The sequence below is a fragment of the Ochlerotatus camptorhynchus genome, unplaced genomic scaffold (assembly GCF_037179485.1).
Source record: "Ochlerotatus camptorhynchus isolate MF236.1 unplaced genomic scaffold, CSIRO-AGI_Acam_v1.1 ptg000102l, whole genome shotgun sequence".
Taxonomy (NCBI): Eukaryota; Metazoa; Arthropoda; class Insecta; order Diptera; family Culicidae; genus Ochlerotatus; species Ochlerotatus camptorhynchus.
Window position 1 is genome coordinate 5005361 of NW_027040592.1, and position 16117 is coordinate 5021477.

General features: G+C 45.0%; 1 protein-coding gene across 1 annotated transcript; it reads left to right on the plus strand.

Annotated features, from left to right (window-relative positions):
• Positions 1 to 2483: 2483 nt before the first annotated feature.
• LOC135699074 (uncharacterized) lies at positions 2484 to 5399 on the plus strand. Its single transcript, XM_065219247.1, has 6 exons — positions 2484 to 3650; positions 3723 to 3879; positions 3940 to 4328; positions 4430 to 4712; positions 4792 to 5133; positions 5248 to 5399. Exons 1-6 carry the CDS (start codon positions 2484 to 2486, stop codon positions 5397 to 5399), a joined length of 2490 nt encoding a protein of 829 aa, XP_065075319.1.
• The last annotated feature ends 10718 nt before the right edge of the window (positions 5400 to 16117 follow it).

Genomic DNA, 16117 nt, shown 5'->3' on the forward strand with positions numbered 1-16117 from the left:
TATCGTAAGTATCCTAAACCTAAATTGGAATTTATATGAAAATCTAATTATCCATGATTGAACTCAGATTAGTGAAGAAACGTTTTGAGATCGATAAATCACCGCAAATCGCTCGTAGCAAGAGGTATAGAGAAGAAACTATCTTTTGTAAGTAGAGTTTAAATTTGTACATCGTAAAACACTAATTTGAATAATAAATTTGCAGTTTGAGCTGCGTCAATCAGCTGCTACAAAACAGTGGTGTAATTCTTGAAAGTTTTCCGAACATTCTCAAAAAAAGATAATCGGATTAGGATAACCTCAAATATGAGTGTTAATCTCACTACGACAGCCTGCGCTGCCTGTTCGACGAGTTCCGAAGCAGATGGTTCCACTACCGGTGTGTAGGTGTACAGGAGGAAAACATCCACGATCAGGAGAAGTGGTTCTGCCCGACGAAGCAATGCCAGAGGGTGGAGGAAGAGCAGGTAAATCTGTTGGGAGATCCCAAGAAGAAAGGGAAATCTTCCAAAAAGACGCTCGTAACGGACGAAAACTCGGACTTGTCCAGTGTCAAGTCCGACCTGCAGTCCGGTTCCCGGCTCGAGAAAAAGCTAAAAGAGCTAGAGAGGGAGCAAAGAGCGAAGGAGAAGGAAATGGAGATAGAACGTCTGCTATGGAAGAAGAGGATGGAAATGGATCGGAAGCTGAAGGAGAAAAGGCTCCAAATGGAGAACGAGATGCGAATGCAGGAAAGGGAGCAGGAAAAAACAGCTGCTTGAAAAGGCCCTCAAGGACGAACAAGCGCATTTGGATAAAACGGAACGGATGCGAGAAAAGTACCAGGCAAAAATGGCAGGCGTGAAGGAGAAGTTGAATGCTTCCGTAAAAGAACGGAAAAAGGATGAAAAGGAAGTGGATCTTCAGGAAGGAAGCTCGAAAGATCAAAACCAAGCGCAGGAGAAGAACAAGAGCGGAGCGAAGCTGAATAAAGGTACCGGAAGTGGAAAATTAGAAGAAAAGGAAGTTTCGGAAGATAAATATAGCGAAGAAGATAGCGAACACAATAGCGAGGAGGAGGAGGAGTTTTTCGGAGACGAGCCAGCCAACGGCTGAAAGTCTCCTTAATAAAGATATAAAAAAAAGATAGCTAGGAGGAGGAAACTGATTCCGGAGAGGAAGAATGGGATGAGGAAGATGAAAACGAAGAAGCCGAAGAAACGTCCGACGAGTCTGAGGCGGAGTCGGAAGAAGAAGTGAAACCGGAAAAGAAATCGAAGAAGAAGAAGCAAGACAAAAAAAAGGTGGTGCCACACGGGCTGGGGCGGCAATCCACTGGACCAACGAAGACGCAATTGGCTGCGCGAAATGGGATCTCTAGAAAATTTCCCATATTCACGGGGAAACCGGAGGAATGGCCTCTTTTCATAGGGAGTTACGAAGCGTCGAACGAAGAGTGTGGATACAACGATATCGAGAATCTTGTTCGTCTACAGGAGAGTCTCAAAGGACCAGCATTGGAGAGCGTTCGGGGACAGTTGTTGCTACCGAAATCCGTACCGAAGGTGATCTTCAAGCTGCGTCAACTCTACGGTCGTCCGGAACAGCTGTTACATTACCACCTGGAGAAGGTGAAGCAGTTGGATCCTCCGAAAGCCGAGAAGTTGGGGACGTTCATTCCTTTCGGAAACGCGGTAGAGCAACTGTGTGACCACCTTGAAGCGGCGGATCTGAAAGAGCATCTCGTCAATCCGTTGCTGGTACAGAATCTGGTAGACAAAATTCCTTGCTCCGATAAGCGTGAATGGGTACGCTTCAAAAACAAGAAGAAGAAGGTCACTTTGCGGACGTTTTCCGATTTTCTGTCGAGAATCGTATCGGAGGCCTGTGAAGCAAATGCCTGCGTCGAGGTGAAAGAAGTCAAGGACGTTCACTTCGTAAAAGCTGGTAAAGGAGGTGTGAAGGAAAAAGGAGCGGTGTATAACCACAGTGGGACCGGAAGTTCGATGGACAGCTTTCCAGTTAGCACCCCAGAATCCAGAAGTCTAAAGCCTTGCAAAGCGTGCTATCGCACAGATCATCGGCTGCGGTTTTGTCAAGATTTCAAGGCGATGTCATTTGCGGATCGCATGAAGGTTGTTGGCAAGGGTAAGCTGTGCCAAATCTGCCTGAACGACCATGGAAACGCACCGTGTCGGTTCAAGATTCGATGCAACGTTGCCGAGTGTCAGGAACGTCATCATCCTCTACTGCATCCTCTAGCATCGTCAGTTGTGATGAACACACACATTCATCTGCAAGAGACGATCCTCTTCCGGATGATTCCAGTCTCGCTACACTGCGGGAATCGAACAGTGAAGACGTTAGCTTTTCTGGACGAAGGAGCTTCAATCACGTTGGTGGAGCGATCGTTGACTGACCGACTAGGGGCAAAATGAGCTCTCCATCCCCTCACGATCAAACGGACCGCTGATGTTACTCGAGTTGAAAAAGACTCAACGAAGATGAACCTTTGGATATCCGCCTCCGGAAGCGAAGAAAAGCTGATTTTGAGTTGCGTACAGACCGTGGAACAACTTCTGCCGAGACAGTCACTGGACGGTGCTGAGATTTCTACTGCTTACCATTTCCTCCGCGATCTACCGATTTCTTCGTACCCTAGCCAAAGACCCGGTATGCTCATCGGTTTGAACAACCTTCACACCATCGCACCAATGGAAGCTAAAGTCGGAGAGCAAGGAGAGCCAATCGCAGTACGGTGCAAACTCGGCTGGTCAATTTACGGTCCTATGGGAGGACAATCGAAACGTCGGCAGAACTTCATAGGGTATCATCACGAAATCTCGAATGAAGACCTGCACAACCTGCTGAAGGAGCACTACGCGGTGGAAGAATCGGTAGTTGCTGTATCACAGGAGTCGAAGGATGAGAAACGAGCTCGGGAGATCCTAGACCGAACAACGGTGCGCGTTGGCGATCGCTTCGAAACCGGAATGCTGTGGAAAACCGACAATCCAAAGTTTCCGGACAGCCACCCCATGGCAATGTGCAGATTAAGGCAGTTGGAGCAATGGCTGCAGAGGACACCGGAGCTATACGAGAACGTGAGAAAGCAGATCGGTGAATACCAGCAGAAGGGCTACGCACATCTGGCGACGCCGGAAGAATTGGCTACGTTCGATCCCCAGGAGTCCTGGTTCCTTCCCATCAACGTAGTGCTAAATCCGAAGAAGCCTGCGAAGGTACGACTGGTGTGGGACGCAGCAGCAATGGTGAACGGTGTCTCCCTGAATTCCCAGTTGCTCACAGGTCCAGACATGCTCACTCCACTTCCGGGTGTTCTAAATCGTTTTCGAGAACGACCCATCGGCTACGGCGGAGATATTCGCGAAATGTACCACCAGCTACTGATGCGAGCGGCAGATAAGAAGGTACAGATGTTCGTGTTCCGGAACTCACCAAACGAGTCTCCAAGCATATATATAATGGACGTCGCAACGTTCGGATCGAAATGCTCACCGTGTCAAGCGCAGTACGTGAAGAACAAAAATGCCATCGAGTTTTCCATGGAATTTCCAGAAGCAGCAGCGGCGATAATAGAAAAGCATTACGTCGATGACTACTTCGACAGCGTCGATACGGTCGAAGAAGCAATCAACAGAACGAAAGAAGTTAGATACGTTCATTCGAAAGGAGGTTTCGAGATTATGAACTAGGTGTCGAACTCTTGAGTGTTTCTCGAGGAACTGGGAGAGGTCAAGAAGGAACAGTCGGTGCATTTCAACCGGGACAAGGAAAGCGGAATCGAGCGAGTTCTTGGTATTATCTGGAATTCTAGGCAGGACGAGTTTTCGTTTTCAACGGAGCATCGGCAAGACGTGAGACCGTATCTGATGGATGGTGAGCGTCCTACGAAGAGGATAGTTCTGAGCTGTGTAATGGGATTCTTCGACCCATTAGGCTTGCTCACACCGTTTACGATCCACGGGAAAATGGTGGTGCAAGATCTGTGGCGCACGGGTTGCGAATGGGACGACGCAGTAGATGACAAGAGCTTCGAAAAGTGGGAACGCTGGACGGGTCTGTTGCCGAAGGTGGAAGACATACGCATACCTCGCTGTTACTTCAAAGACGTCCGCTCATCTTCAATCAACTCTCTGGAACTGCATGTCTTCACGGATGCAAGCATTCACGCATACGGTTGTGCAGCCTACTTCATAGCAGTAATCGACGGAAACGTGAAGTGTTCGCTGGTGATGTCACGATCAAAGGTAGCTCCACTAAAACTACAATCGGTTCCACGTCTCGAACTGATGACTGCTGTTCTCGGGGCCAGGATGCTGCATACGGTAAGATCCAATCATTCTTTTCCCATTACTAGAACCGTTCTGTGGAGTGATTCTCAAACGGTTCTAAGTTGGATCCGGTCGGATCAACATAAAATTACAAGCAATTCGTTGCTTTTCGAATCGGCGAAATACTGGAGCTGACTTCCACAAACGATTGGAGGTACGTTCCGTCCGATATGAACATCGCCGACGTCGTAACGAAGTGGGGACAAGGACCGCCACTAGAATCAGATGGTCCATGGTTCAACGGACCGCAGTTTCTGTACGAATTGGAGTCAGAGTGGCCTGAGCAGAAGAAAACGGTGTTCGACGTCCCGGAAGAGATGAAAGCGTGCGTGTTATTCCACGAAGCGTCGAATTCCAGTCCTTTGATTGAACGTCCACGTAACGTCACGTTGGTCAAGGCTGATACGTATCGCAGCCAGCGTTGTTCGATTCATTGCCAATTGTCGGAGAAAAATAGCTAGAAAGCCAATCCTAGCGTCGATAGCTGGACGCTACTTGGAGCCGGAATCCATCCGGTGGCCGCTTCTTCAAGAAGAGCTTCAAGCAGGAGAAAGGATTCTTGTGAGACAAGCCCAGCAGGACAGCTTTCCGGAGGAGGTGAAGATTCTGCAAATCAGCTGTGAACGCAACGCAAGTCAATCACCAGTACTCGTTGACAAGTCGAGCTGGCTCTACAAGCTGAGTCCGATCATAGATGCTGACGGAATCGTTCGAATGGGAGGAAGATTGGCGCTGTCGGAAGTAGTTCCTTTCGACAAGAAATTCCCGATAATCCTTCCCAAGCGACACCAGATCACAAGTATGATTATACAACACTTCCATGAAAAGTATGGTCATGCCAACCGGGAAACAGTATTTAACGAGCTTCGACAACGCTTCTACATCCCAAAGCTTCAATCAACTATATCAATAGCCGTGAAAGACTGCATGTGGTGTCGAGTCAACCGATATCAGCCACAAGTTCCGGTGATGGCGCCGCTACCAGTTCAACGGGTAACGCCACAGTTACGCCCCTTCAGCTCGGTCGGAGTTGATTACCTGGGTCCTGTAGAAGTGTTAGTCTGACGTCGAAGAGAAAAGAGATGGGTGGCTCTGTTCACTTGTCTTGCGGTACGAGCCATTCACCTCGAGGTGGTGCATAGCTTGACCACGCAAGCTTGTCTGATGGCGATAAGGAGATTCATCTGCAAGCGAGGGTCACCGGACGAATTCTTTTCGGACAACGGATGCAAGCAACGAGATGTCCAAAGCAAAGCAGAAGATCAGTGCGGAATGCGCTGAAAGCGTCTCAAGTCCGGCAATCAAGTGGCACTTCATCCCTCCCGGAACACCTCACATGGGCGGAAGCTGGGAAAGAATGGTGCGATCAGTGAAGGAGGCGATGAGGGCATTGGATGACGGCTGGAAGCTGATGGATGAAATACTCCTGACCACATTGTCCGAGGCGGAAGACATGGTAAATTCTCGTCCGTTGACTTATCTACCACAAGATTCAGAAGAGACTGAAGCTATTACACCAAATCATTTTTTGCGCGGGGTTACCAAGGATGCGGATCAGATGGTCGATGATGAAGTCGAGCTGGCAGAAGCACTGAGGGACGTCTATAAGCGGTCGCAGCACTTGGCCGATAAGATGTGGCAGAGGTGGAGTAAGGAAGGAGAGCACATCCCAATCTGTGTCGAGTACTTTACCTGTGCCGAAAGCTAGGTCAAGCGTTGTGCTGAACGTGCCGAAGTGTGGCAATCAAGCTATCAGTCTCAGTAACCCATGAGTTATGACTTTTGAGATTGTGTGTTTACATTTTCAAGTCAAGGACGGTAAAAAGTCGTGATAATATTCAACGAGCTGGTCGCCGGACATCCGATTCAAGGAAGTGGCACTCGAAGATTAGCTCCTCCGCGAGAAGGAGAAGGGTGACCGATGGCAGAAGCTGTACATCCTGGAGAAGACAGTTCTCTGCCGTGCGTTATTCTGGCAGACGTTTGCCAAAACCAAGAACCCAACCGGTAAGTGGAACATGAATCTTGTCTGCAATATCGTCATGCTACTCGGGCAATGCTACAATCTGCAAAATAGGAAGGACTCGACTTAAAATGCCCACCGGCGGTAATAGTAGCAGCAATAGTCCTGCAGTAGCTTCCCAGTGTCAGCAGTCGTGGTTAGGTACTCAATTCGTCTAAATCAAACTACTTCGTCCATGGTTTATCCAAACGTCGGTCCAGAATCTCGATACTGGTTGCAGTGGTTTGATGATTACCTCCTCCTTGTATCTGCCTGTTGTTCCATCATATTTTTTTTATCCTTGGTCATGTTGGAGTCGCATATTAATCTCTCTGAAATTGCTGCCGGTTCCGATTGCGTTCATTATGACCGTGATTCAGATTGGCTCTGTTACCTCCGGTGATACCTTCACAATTCTGTTAGCAGCATCTTTTTTTATGTTGCTGTGCTGTTGCCATCGGTGATACGAACAGTTGCGAAAGAGCGTAAAGAGACCTCCACAGTTAATCGAATCCGAGTTCAGTCCATAGAATGAGCTGTACGGCTGACTGATTGGTGAACCATCAATCGTACTGGGGTGTTCTGCGGGAGAAACAGCTGCGATTGCAGATACATCTGAAGAATGGTAGGATCGTTCGGCACCGGGGTGTTGTTGACACCGTACATTATCGCAGCAATGCTCCTTACCCATACAATTGACTCTCGGTCCGGATCCTATGGCCATCGAGTTAATACTTAATTCTGGCTCGGTGACTGGCTCGTTTGTTTAGACTTCCCTGAACCTGTGGACTGTCTGCAAAGGTTCATACCCCAGAAGGCATAAGGACAAAGAGAGTCTCGTCAATTATACAATCTTTAATTATGATTGGGGACAATTTCGCTGGAAAATGGCACTAACAAAAAAATCCTTTCCCCCTTACTTTGAAGTAAACGAGGAAGTAAACCTTAGTAACGATTGGCAAAATGTCAATACAAAACAGTGATGCCATTTTATAGTATATTTTGTGTCATACTTGATTTTCTTCGTCCTACGGATAAACGTGGAAAAAGGGGATTCGCTTGGAGCGTTCCTTTTTTTTTGAGAACAATGAGCGTAAATATGCGCCTACTCTACCTCGGATGAACTTTATTCTTATTTTCTCAAAATGTCTTGACTTCTGTTTGCATCTGCAAATGCAAAATTCCCAGGCTAAGCCTTCAATGTAACATACTAAGGCGCGGAAAATTTTTCATTCATAAATGTCGCCGTACTTTGGCAACCAAATGTGCTGGTAGTTAGTCACAAATGCCACACAGGCTCTTACGCGTGTTCCATGTGACGTAATGCAACAGCCCACTAAAAGATGTCCCATCAAAACGCCTTAAATCTTTGATATGGGCTTCCTGTTGCGTCCCATGCCACACCACATGTATAGACATTGGGTAGGTTTTCATAAGTACCAGAGAAGCTCATCAAAGTGCGCCTTGAAATGCGCATCATAAGCACATACTAATCTTCATGGCCTACTCGCAAAGGGCATTTGACCTGTGAACCTCCCTCAACTGTCGTTGGTTGCGTCTCTGTGGTACCCGAGAGATGCGAGATCTTAAAAGCTGATGATGCGTTCATATGTGACGCGAGGACCGCCATCGCCTTGTGTGTAAATGGTGTTTTGTTGCACCATGCGCCCATTTGCTGGTGCTGCGGTCGAATCATAAAATTAACCAGGCGCATAAATGTCACCTAGATGTTTGTACAGTCTTTTGTGAAGGATCATTACTTAGGTTTGAGCAACTCGACGATATATTTGCGATTGAGGAGACAGATAATGGTTGTTTGGAGTGCCAAAATTTACACCCAATTAGCGAAGAGAACACTCAGTTCACCCATTAGGCTTATCAGCTCGTTGATCTCGATTGATGCTTCGTCGTCAATCGTAAATTGACCTCAAATCGAAGTGATTTGCCATCAATACTGCCATTCACACGTCCAAACCTGATGGTAACTTAAACCGTCATTATTATTCCCATTTCAATGCTTCTAATTGCGGAACACCCATCAAAAAAGTAGGCTTGACTGCATTTGCATGGTTGGTTGTTTACATCAGAGCCAAATCGCAAACAATCACACACACACCTCCATCTTCTTCTTCTTCTTTTTCTTCTTCATTTGCATGACCCCAACGTCACACCGTAGTTCGACCTATGTCATTCATCGGGACTTGTATCGTAACCTTTTTCGCAGAAGGCACTTTAAGGTGTGGAGCTGCTTTCCCATTACGTAAGTAAACCCACATTTTAAATGCGTTTTACAACACTCATCTTCGCTGACTGCAATCCAATCGCAAATGAGGATCTAATGTCATCCGTTGTTGACGGCGTTGTGGTCATCGCGCTACACCCGACCCGGACCCGATCAGTGCAAATAATAATAACTTCATTAGACATCTTTTAATTTCCTTCTCTCGTAGGCATGTTGGTACTCCGGTTGCATAATGTGTGTTCACATTTATTCGCTACACGATCCCGCATCACGGATCGGACAATAACAACAACAAAGTTATGCGCACGACGAAGAAGCGCGGCCCTAACTATGATCGGTTGCAGGAACATCATTGACCATCACCATCGTGAATGTTTAAAGAGCAGAAGAAGCGAAAAGAAGCATAATTCAAACTGGGCATAATTTCCAACGCATTCCAAAAAAACAACCAAAATCACGCGTCATCTTCGAAAATTTAAACTCCCATACGAAAGAGGTTAGAGAGGTAATAAACCATACTTGGCTTGACAGTATCGTAGCAGACACGTTTTCTCGATGGTGGATGAATGTAATGGCGGACGAAGATTGCCCTGCGATCGTCCACCCACTGATGCTACACACACATGTCATGGCAACCAGTCAGGGATGAAACTAAACGTGAGTTCCGGTGAATTATTGAAACTTTGTACGTTTTGTTAGATTTCCGGCGAATAATGCAAAAGCTCGACAAATAACAACGAACTTCGCCAACATATGGGAAATGGCTCTAATGTTGGCCTTTGGATCTAAGATTGGGCCCATCGCTCAAAATCTGCTGTTTATCAATTTTATCTAGATGAACGCGTCATTAAGACGGTACTAATGGATATTTTTTGTCGTTATTGAAAATTTAGTCGATTGCTGAATTTACGTATGGGTCCAAATTAGGGGCATTTATGCCGACATTACATCCATTTCCCCTATATAGCAATGTTGTTTGAGTATCTGGGAGTCCTTGATGATGATGGATCGTGTCTGCTATTCAACATCGCGCTAGAAGCTGTGATCAGAAGAGCTGGGATAGACACGAGGGGCACGATCTTCAGGAAATCCATCCAGCTTCTTGGCTTCGCCGATGACATCGACATCATGACACGGAACTTTGAGACGATGGCGAAAATATACATCAGACTGAAGGCTGAAGCTAGACCCATTAGACTTGCCATCAACGCATCGAAGGCGAAATACATGAGTGGACGAGATTCTAGGGAAGACAATGTTGGCCTCGCACCCCGAATTCAGATTGATGGTGACGAAATCGAGATGGTCGACAGGCAGGGACTCCAAAGGACGCTCTGGTCGAATAAAATTCGTCGCCGCATGCCTCTGACTATCTACAAGACGCTGATTCGACCGGTGGTCCGCTATGGCAACGAGACCTGAACAGAAGTTGTTGCGAACCATCTACCGTGAATTGCAGATGGATGACGAATCGTGGAGGAGGCGAATGTACCACGAATTGCACCAGCTGCTGGGAGAACCATCCATCGTTGACACTGCAAAAATTGGACGACTACGGTCAGTTGGGCAGGTCGTAAGTGAAAATGGTTCTCGAAAGCGACAAGCGACAAGCAGAAGGCGACCTGCGGCGGACCCTTTGCAGACTACGAGGCTGACGACGTGTGACCATGGATCGAGTAAAGTGGAGACGAGTGTCAATATTTCAATGCGGCGTAATTGCTTTTGTAAACAATGGCTTAAGCCGTCGATTTCTCGCGAATAAAAGCTCACTCGTGAAAATTAATGACACCAACAGGTATAGGAATGTCTCCTCTACCAGCTAGCATTGTTAATTTTGAGAGGTGAACTTTTATTTGAGAGAAATCGATGGCTAAAGCCATTGTTCACAAAAGCAAATACACCCTTTTGAAATGTTGGCACTCACTTCTTTGGACAGCAGAGGACATCAAGGCCATCCCATTTAGTAAGGTAAGTATATAGCAATAAATGTTTTATCCGGAAATTGCATCGGCAATTATTGGGCACAGGCCGGTCATGGTGGTTACTTCAACATTAACCAGCTTCGAAAACCGATTATTATTATTATTCTTATTCTATAATCAATATCAACTGGGTGCAAATGTATAAGGGATTTTTTGGAACCCCCTCCAGATTAAAGGCTGACTATTATTATTATTCTTATTCTATAATCAATATCAACTGGGTGCAAATGTATAAGGGATTTTTTGGAACCCCCTCCAGATTAAAGGCTGAACATTTCTCCAGTTCGAACGAAATCTAGAACCTTCCTCTTGATGGCACCCATCAGCGTCTGTACAGTGGAAACGGACACGGAATCAGCGCATTTCTTCTATTTTGCCTGCAGTTGCTGGATGTCCTTGACTTCCCCGCCGCTTCGTCGAAGTCGCTGCTTTCAGATTGCTCAGTATTTTTCGATTGGTCGAAATTCCGGGCAATTCGGAGGATTCATTAGCTTGGGGACAAAATCGATCCTGATGGCAGCATACCACCTTGGAGTAGTGGCAGCTGGCCAAATCGGCCCAAAAGATAACTTTGCCCCTGTGCTTGCGGATGAACGGCAACACACGCTTTTTCAGACATTCTTCGATGTAAACTTGGGATGTCATCGTCGAGGATGTGACGAATGGTTCCGTTTTCAGGCCACAACTGCAAATCGTTTGCTAAATCATGGCCTTCTTCGCGAACTTGTCTGCAAACGCGAACTTGAAACCTCCCGGCACATCCCCACGTCCAGTCGCGATGTAAAATTTTTCACCGGGAAGCTGCTTAAAATCGATTTTGGGTTATGTTTCGTCATCGATCAAAGTGCAACCCTTGTGTTTCGTCAAAACACGGTCGTACAAGAGCCTTGCACGCTTTTTGGTCACGGAATTCTGCTTCATGTGCCGGTTCGGACGTTTGCTGGCTTTGTACGATTTGTATCCTTCCCTGACAAGGATGTTCCGCACCGTTTGAAAGTTGGCGTTATACCCTCTGGCCACATCTCGGTTCGAAAGACCGGGGTTGGCTTTAACGCACCTCAACACCTTGCTGCGCAGCTGACGATGCCTGGTTCCAGTTTTTTCGTAGTTCCGCTGATTCCTTTCCACACTTATTGTTTCCTTGTAGGTTTTGAGCACTCAACAAACTGTTGTTTTCGGCATCTTCAGCACCTTAGCCAGCTTGGAACCGGACCACTCCGGATTTTTCAGGTGTTTGTGCACAATATTTTTTCTTCTTTCGACTTCCATTCCACGTTATTTCTGAACGCGATCGACTACTTTGATCAAACTAGCACCAGTTGTTCTTTATAGAAGTGTAAACAAACCACTGTCAAAGATTTTCGATTCCCAACACTAGTGGTGTGCTAGCGGCACGCTAGGGGCGTATCAATTTATCTTAGTTAGCCTTTACCCTGTAAACCATCGTCAATTTTTACCATTTTCTGCACATGCTCATATTTTGGGGTTTTGATACAAACTGGAGGGTGGTCTATCAGAAATTCATCACTTTTTTTTAATGATGGTAATGATCCTAAACATCCATGCATGCAAATATTCACATTCCTCTTCACTTTCTAGGGTCAATTCGTTTGTACAGTCAACTTTCGCTCGTTGGGCTAAACCCATAACCCACTTAGTGAAAGGCTTTCGTTAGTTGGGCTGAGCTGTCAAAGCTGAAAATTGCTTGCGGCTACATCGATTGTCTATTATCATAAAAATCGTTTAGCAACTATCCAAATTGTACATCCACGAGCCCCTCGAAAATAGATCTGCAATGACGTTTGACTTCGATTTAGGTGGGCTACCGCCCAACTAATAGGAGCCCAACTAAAACGTAGCCCACTTAAAGCTTGCCCAAGGCAACAAATGCTATTGGGATAAGTAAAAAAAAATAAAGGGTTGTGTCCTAGACACGACCGCAGTATGACGTAGAACCTATCGATCTATCTCTATCTATGATGCATGATATATGCATTTAGGTTAACATCCGACGTCCCTCCTTTTTTACATATTTTGTAGAAAAAATACATCTGAAGCCCCCCCTTTTTTACATATTCTGCACAAAACATACTTTCTAAGCCCCACAACTGACAGGATTTTCTGCCATTTTATTATGAATGAGGGCGGGGCAGAACGTTTCTTTTGTGCAGAATATGGAAACAAGGATGGACTTTGGATGTTATGTTTCACAGTCAGTTGTGTGTTATTCATCAACATAATATCATCGAATATGTCTTTCAAGCAATTATTTTTTCTCAAATTTGAAAGTTTTGGTGCGGGAAGAAAATAAGGGAAAAACTTCTGATTTTACTAATAATTGTTGTTTGTTTAAAATTTATTTCCCGGAAAAAAGTGATCGTCAAAATCCATGTCTTTTTCCGGTTATTGTTGAAGGGGGGGGGGGGGGGTTGAAGGGTGGGAGGTGGTGGGAGGGTTTACATACATTGCTTTTCCTCATTCCTCATTGTGGTCACGCCGTGATCCACCTTTAGCCACTGAATTGGTCCTGCTTGCTGCAGGACCAAGTGCCACGCCGTCCGAGGCGACAATGAGTAAAAGCACGACAGCAACGCTTTTATATCTTTTCAGGTTCTAGCAGAACGATGTGCAACCGCACCTGATAGGATTTCCCGCCGTTTTTTATGAATGGGGCGGAGCAAAAAGTTTCTGTTGTGCAGAATATGTAAAAAATGATGGACTTTGGATGTTAATATAATTGCATATATAGAGATACCAGATATATATTACAGTCAGTTGTTGGTGTGGGGTGTAGATATGACTGAATAGATTAATATTCGTTATGTATAGCATCCATTGCTGAATTATTATTATTATTTAGCTTTATTAAGGAGGCTTTCAGCCTTGGGCTGGTTCGCCTCCAAATATCCATTGCTGAACCCCTTGGTAAACTGTCAGATGGATGAACACATTCACTCTGTGATTCATTCTCTCCCGCCCGAATAACACCTCAGTCAGCAAGCACAGCATTCGTCCTCTCTCGGTCGCAGCTTATCAGGGAGATAGGACGGTACCACTGGCGTTGCCCATTGGCGCTGAGTGATTCTCGTGCGGAGAAATATTCAACTTCCACTGTTGGTAATTCATCGAGTGTATGTCTCCTGTTAGCAATTTTTTTTTTTTTGAAAATGTTGGCACTGCATGTAAAAAATTAATTATACATAATCGTGGTTTGCTTAAAATTTATTTCCCGAAAAAAAAATTATCGTCAAAGTCCATTTCTTTTTCGGGTTATGGTAAGGGGAGAGGGGGAGAGGTTGTTACATTAGACTGATGCAAATTTTGAAATTTTCGCTCCACAGTGCTCAAACGGTTCCAAATCGGGTCCTGATTAGTCTCCCAAAATTTTAACTCATTTGAAAAGAAACTGACTTGGCACAAACCATTTGAAGTTTATATGGAAATTACTATGGGAAATCCAAACTTTGTGTTCATTGTCTTCTTACCTTTTTCCATATTACACTGTTCAAAAATTCAAAAGCTATACTTATGGAAAATTTTCTCAGCTTCAATTTAGCAGAATATAGTTGTTGAGCCAAACGTCAAATTAAATAGTTATTAATTGTTTAAGAGATTGATAATCTTATGGCATGATCAAGCAGCTGTTTTGTGAGCAACACTGTATCTTGCAGTGTGACATAGTAGCCATGATTTTTGTGCTCTATTCCAAGCGCCAGAAACACCAATGTTGCCTGCTGAACAGTTGATTGAGCATAAGCATAAGACATCAGCAACTTGAATCATTAACACTCCGAATACGGTGGGTAAAAAACTGTACGCCGACTACGAAGCCTCCGAAAAACGTGTAACGGCAAGTTTGCAATGGCACAACTTAGCCATTTCTTAATGAATTTCAAAAGTTGTGGTACCTTTAGAATTCGTAGGGTTTCTAGATGATTTTGATTGCAAAAATCTTGAAAATAGAGTCGTCTACTTTTTTAAAAAGCGAAAAGAGTTGTTACACGTTTTTTCGAAAGGTGTGTTTGTGGGTTTTGCAAGTGGCGCAAGATCTGTAATTTAGATTAATGGGCACAAATGTTCACAATTAGCCAGAATATAGTCATGGTTCCTATATATGGATCCTGGAGACAACGGAACGGTTCTCGAAAAATCCGGAACTTCCGTAAAAATGGTCAATCCATGATCCTGATCCTAGAGCTCTGCGGTTTTTTTGAAAATATTAGGAACTGTGATACAAAAAAATATTTTGGGTCGTGACATAAACATGTACCTGGATGGCCATGGGACCGTCCTCCGGAAGATCCGGAACATCCGTAAAAGTGGACCATCGATGAAACTGATCCTAGAGCTCCGTTTTTTTTTTAACATTAGGATCTGTGATATAAGAATGAATTTGGGTCATGGACCCAGATGGCCATGGGACCGTCCTCCGGAAGATCGGGAACATCCGTAAAAGTAGTAAATCCACGATCCTGATCCTAGAGCTCCGCGTTTTTTTTTATAAACATTAGGAACTGTGATGATAGAAAGAATTTGGGCTTGTGACATAAACATGAACCTGGATGTCCATAGGACCATCCTCCGGAAGATCCGAAACATCCGTGAAAGTGGTCAATCAATGAAAATGATCCTAGAGCTCCGCAGTTTTTGAAAAAAAAAAACACTAAGAACTGAGATGATAGAATGAATTTGTAATTGTGACATAAACGTGTACCTAGAAGGCCATGGGACCATCTTCCGCAAGATCTAGAACATCTTTAAAAATGGTCAATCCTTGAAACTGATCCTAGAGTTCTACGGTTTTTTCGAAAGCATGTGGAACTGCGATATAAGCAAGAATTCGGGGTCATGGCATAAACACGTACCGGAGACGAACCAGCCCACAATCTCCTTAATAAAGATAAAAAACACGGCCCTGGATGGCCATAGGACCGTCCTCCGGAGATACGGAACATCCGTAAAAGTGATCCAGAGGTTTCTTATATCACAGTGTTTAAAAAAGAACTGCAGAGCTCTAGGATCAGTTTCACAGTATGATAAATTTACGGATGTTCCGGATCTTTTGGAGGACAGTCTTATGGCCATCCGAATCCATGTTTATGTCACGACCCTAAATTCTATCTTAAATCGCAGTTCCAAGAGTTTTAGAAAAAATGATCCACTTTTACGGATGATCAGGATCTTCTGGAGGACGTTCCAATGGCCATCCAGGTTCATGTTGATGTCTCGACCCTAAATTCTTTCATATATCACAGTTAGAAGTGTTTTCGACAAAACTACGGAGCTTTAGAAACAGTATCATGGATGGACCATTTTTATGGATCTTCCGGAGGACTGTCCCATGGTCATTCGGTTCCATGTTTATGTTAAGACTCCAAATTCATTCTAATATCGCAGTTCCATGGTTTTTCGTTCTTGGATCAATTTTATGGCTTGCAATTGGGCTAAGGCCTTGTTGTCCTCTGCTGTCCGAAGAAGTCGTATCCACTCTACTATCCACATGGCCAGACTTCGCCAGCCTCGTAGTCTGCGAAGGGTCCGCAGGTCGCCTTCTACT

Excerpts from the sequence above, each read along its gene's own strand:
- LOC135699074 (XM_065219247.1), top strand. The coding sequence starts at position 2,484 with ATGAACCTTTGGATATCCGCCTCCGGAAGCGAAGAAAAGCTGATTTTG. Across the intron at positions 4,329-4,429 it reads GGGCCAGGATGCTGCATACG|CAATTCGTTGCTTTTCGAAT; the intron begins GTAAGATCCAAT and ends TAAAATTACAAG. Across the intron at positions 4,713-4,791 it reads TCCTTTGATTGAACGTCCAC|CTAGAAAGCCAATCCTAGCG; the intron begins GTAACGTCACGT and ends GGAGAAAAATAG.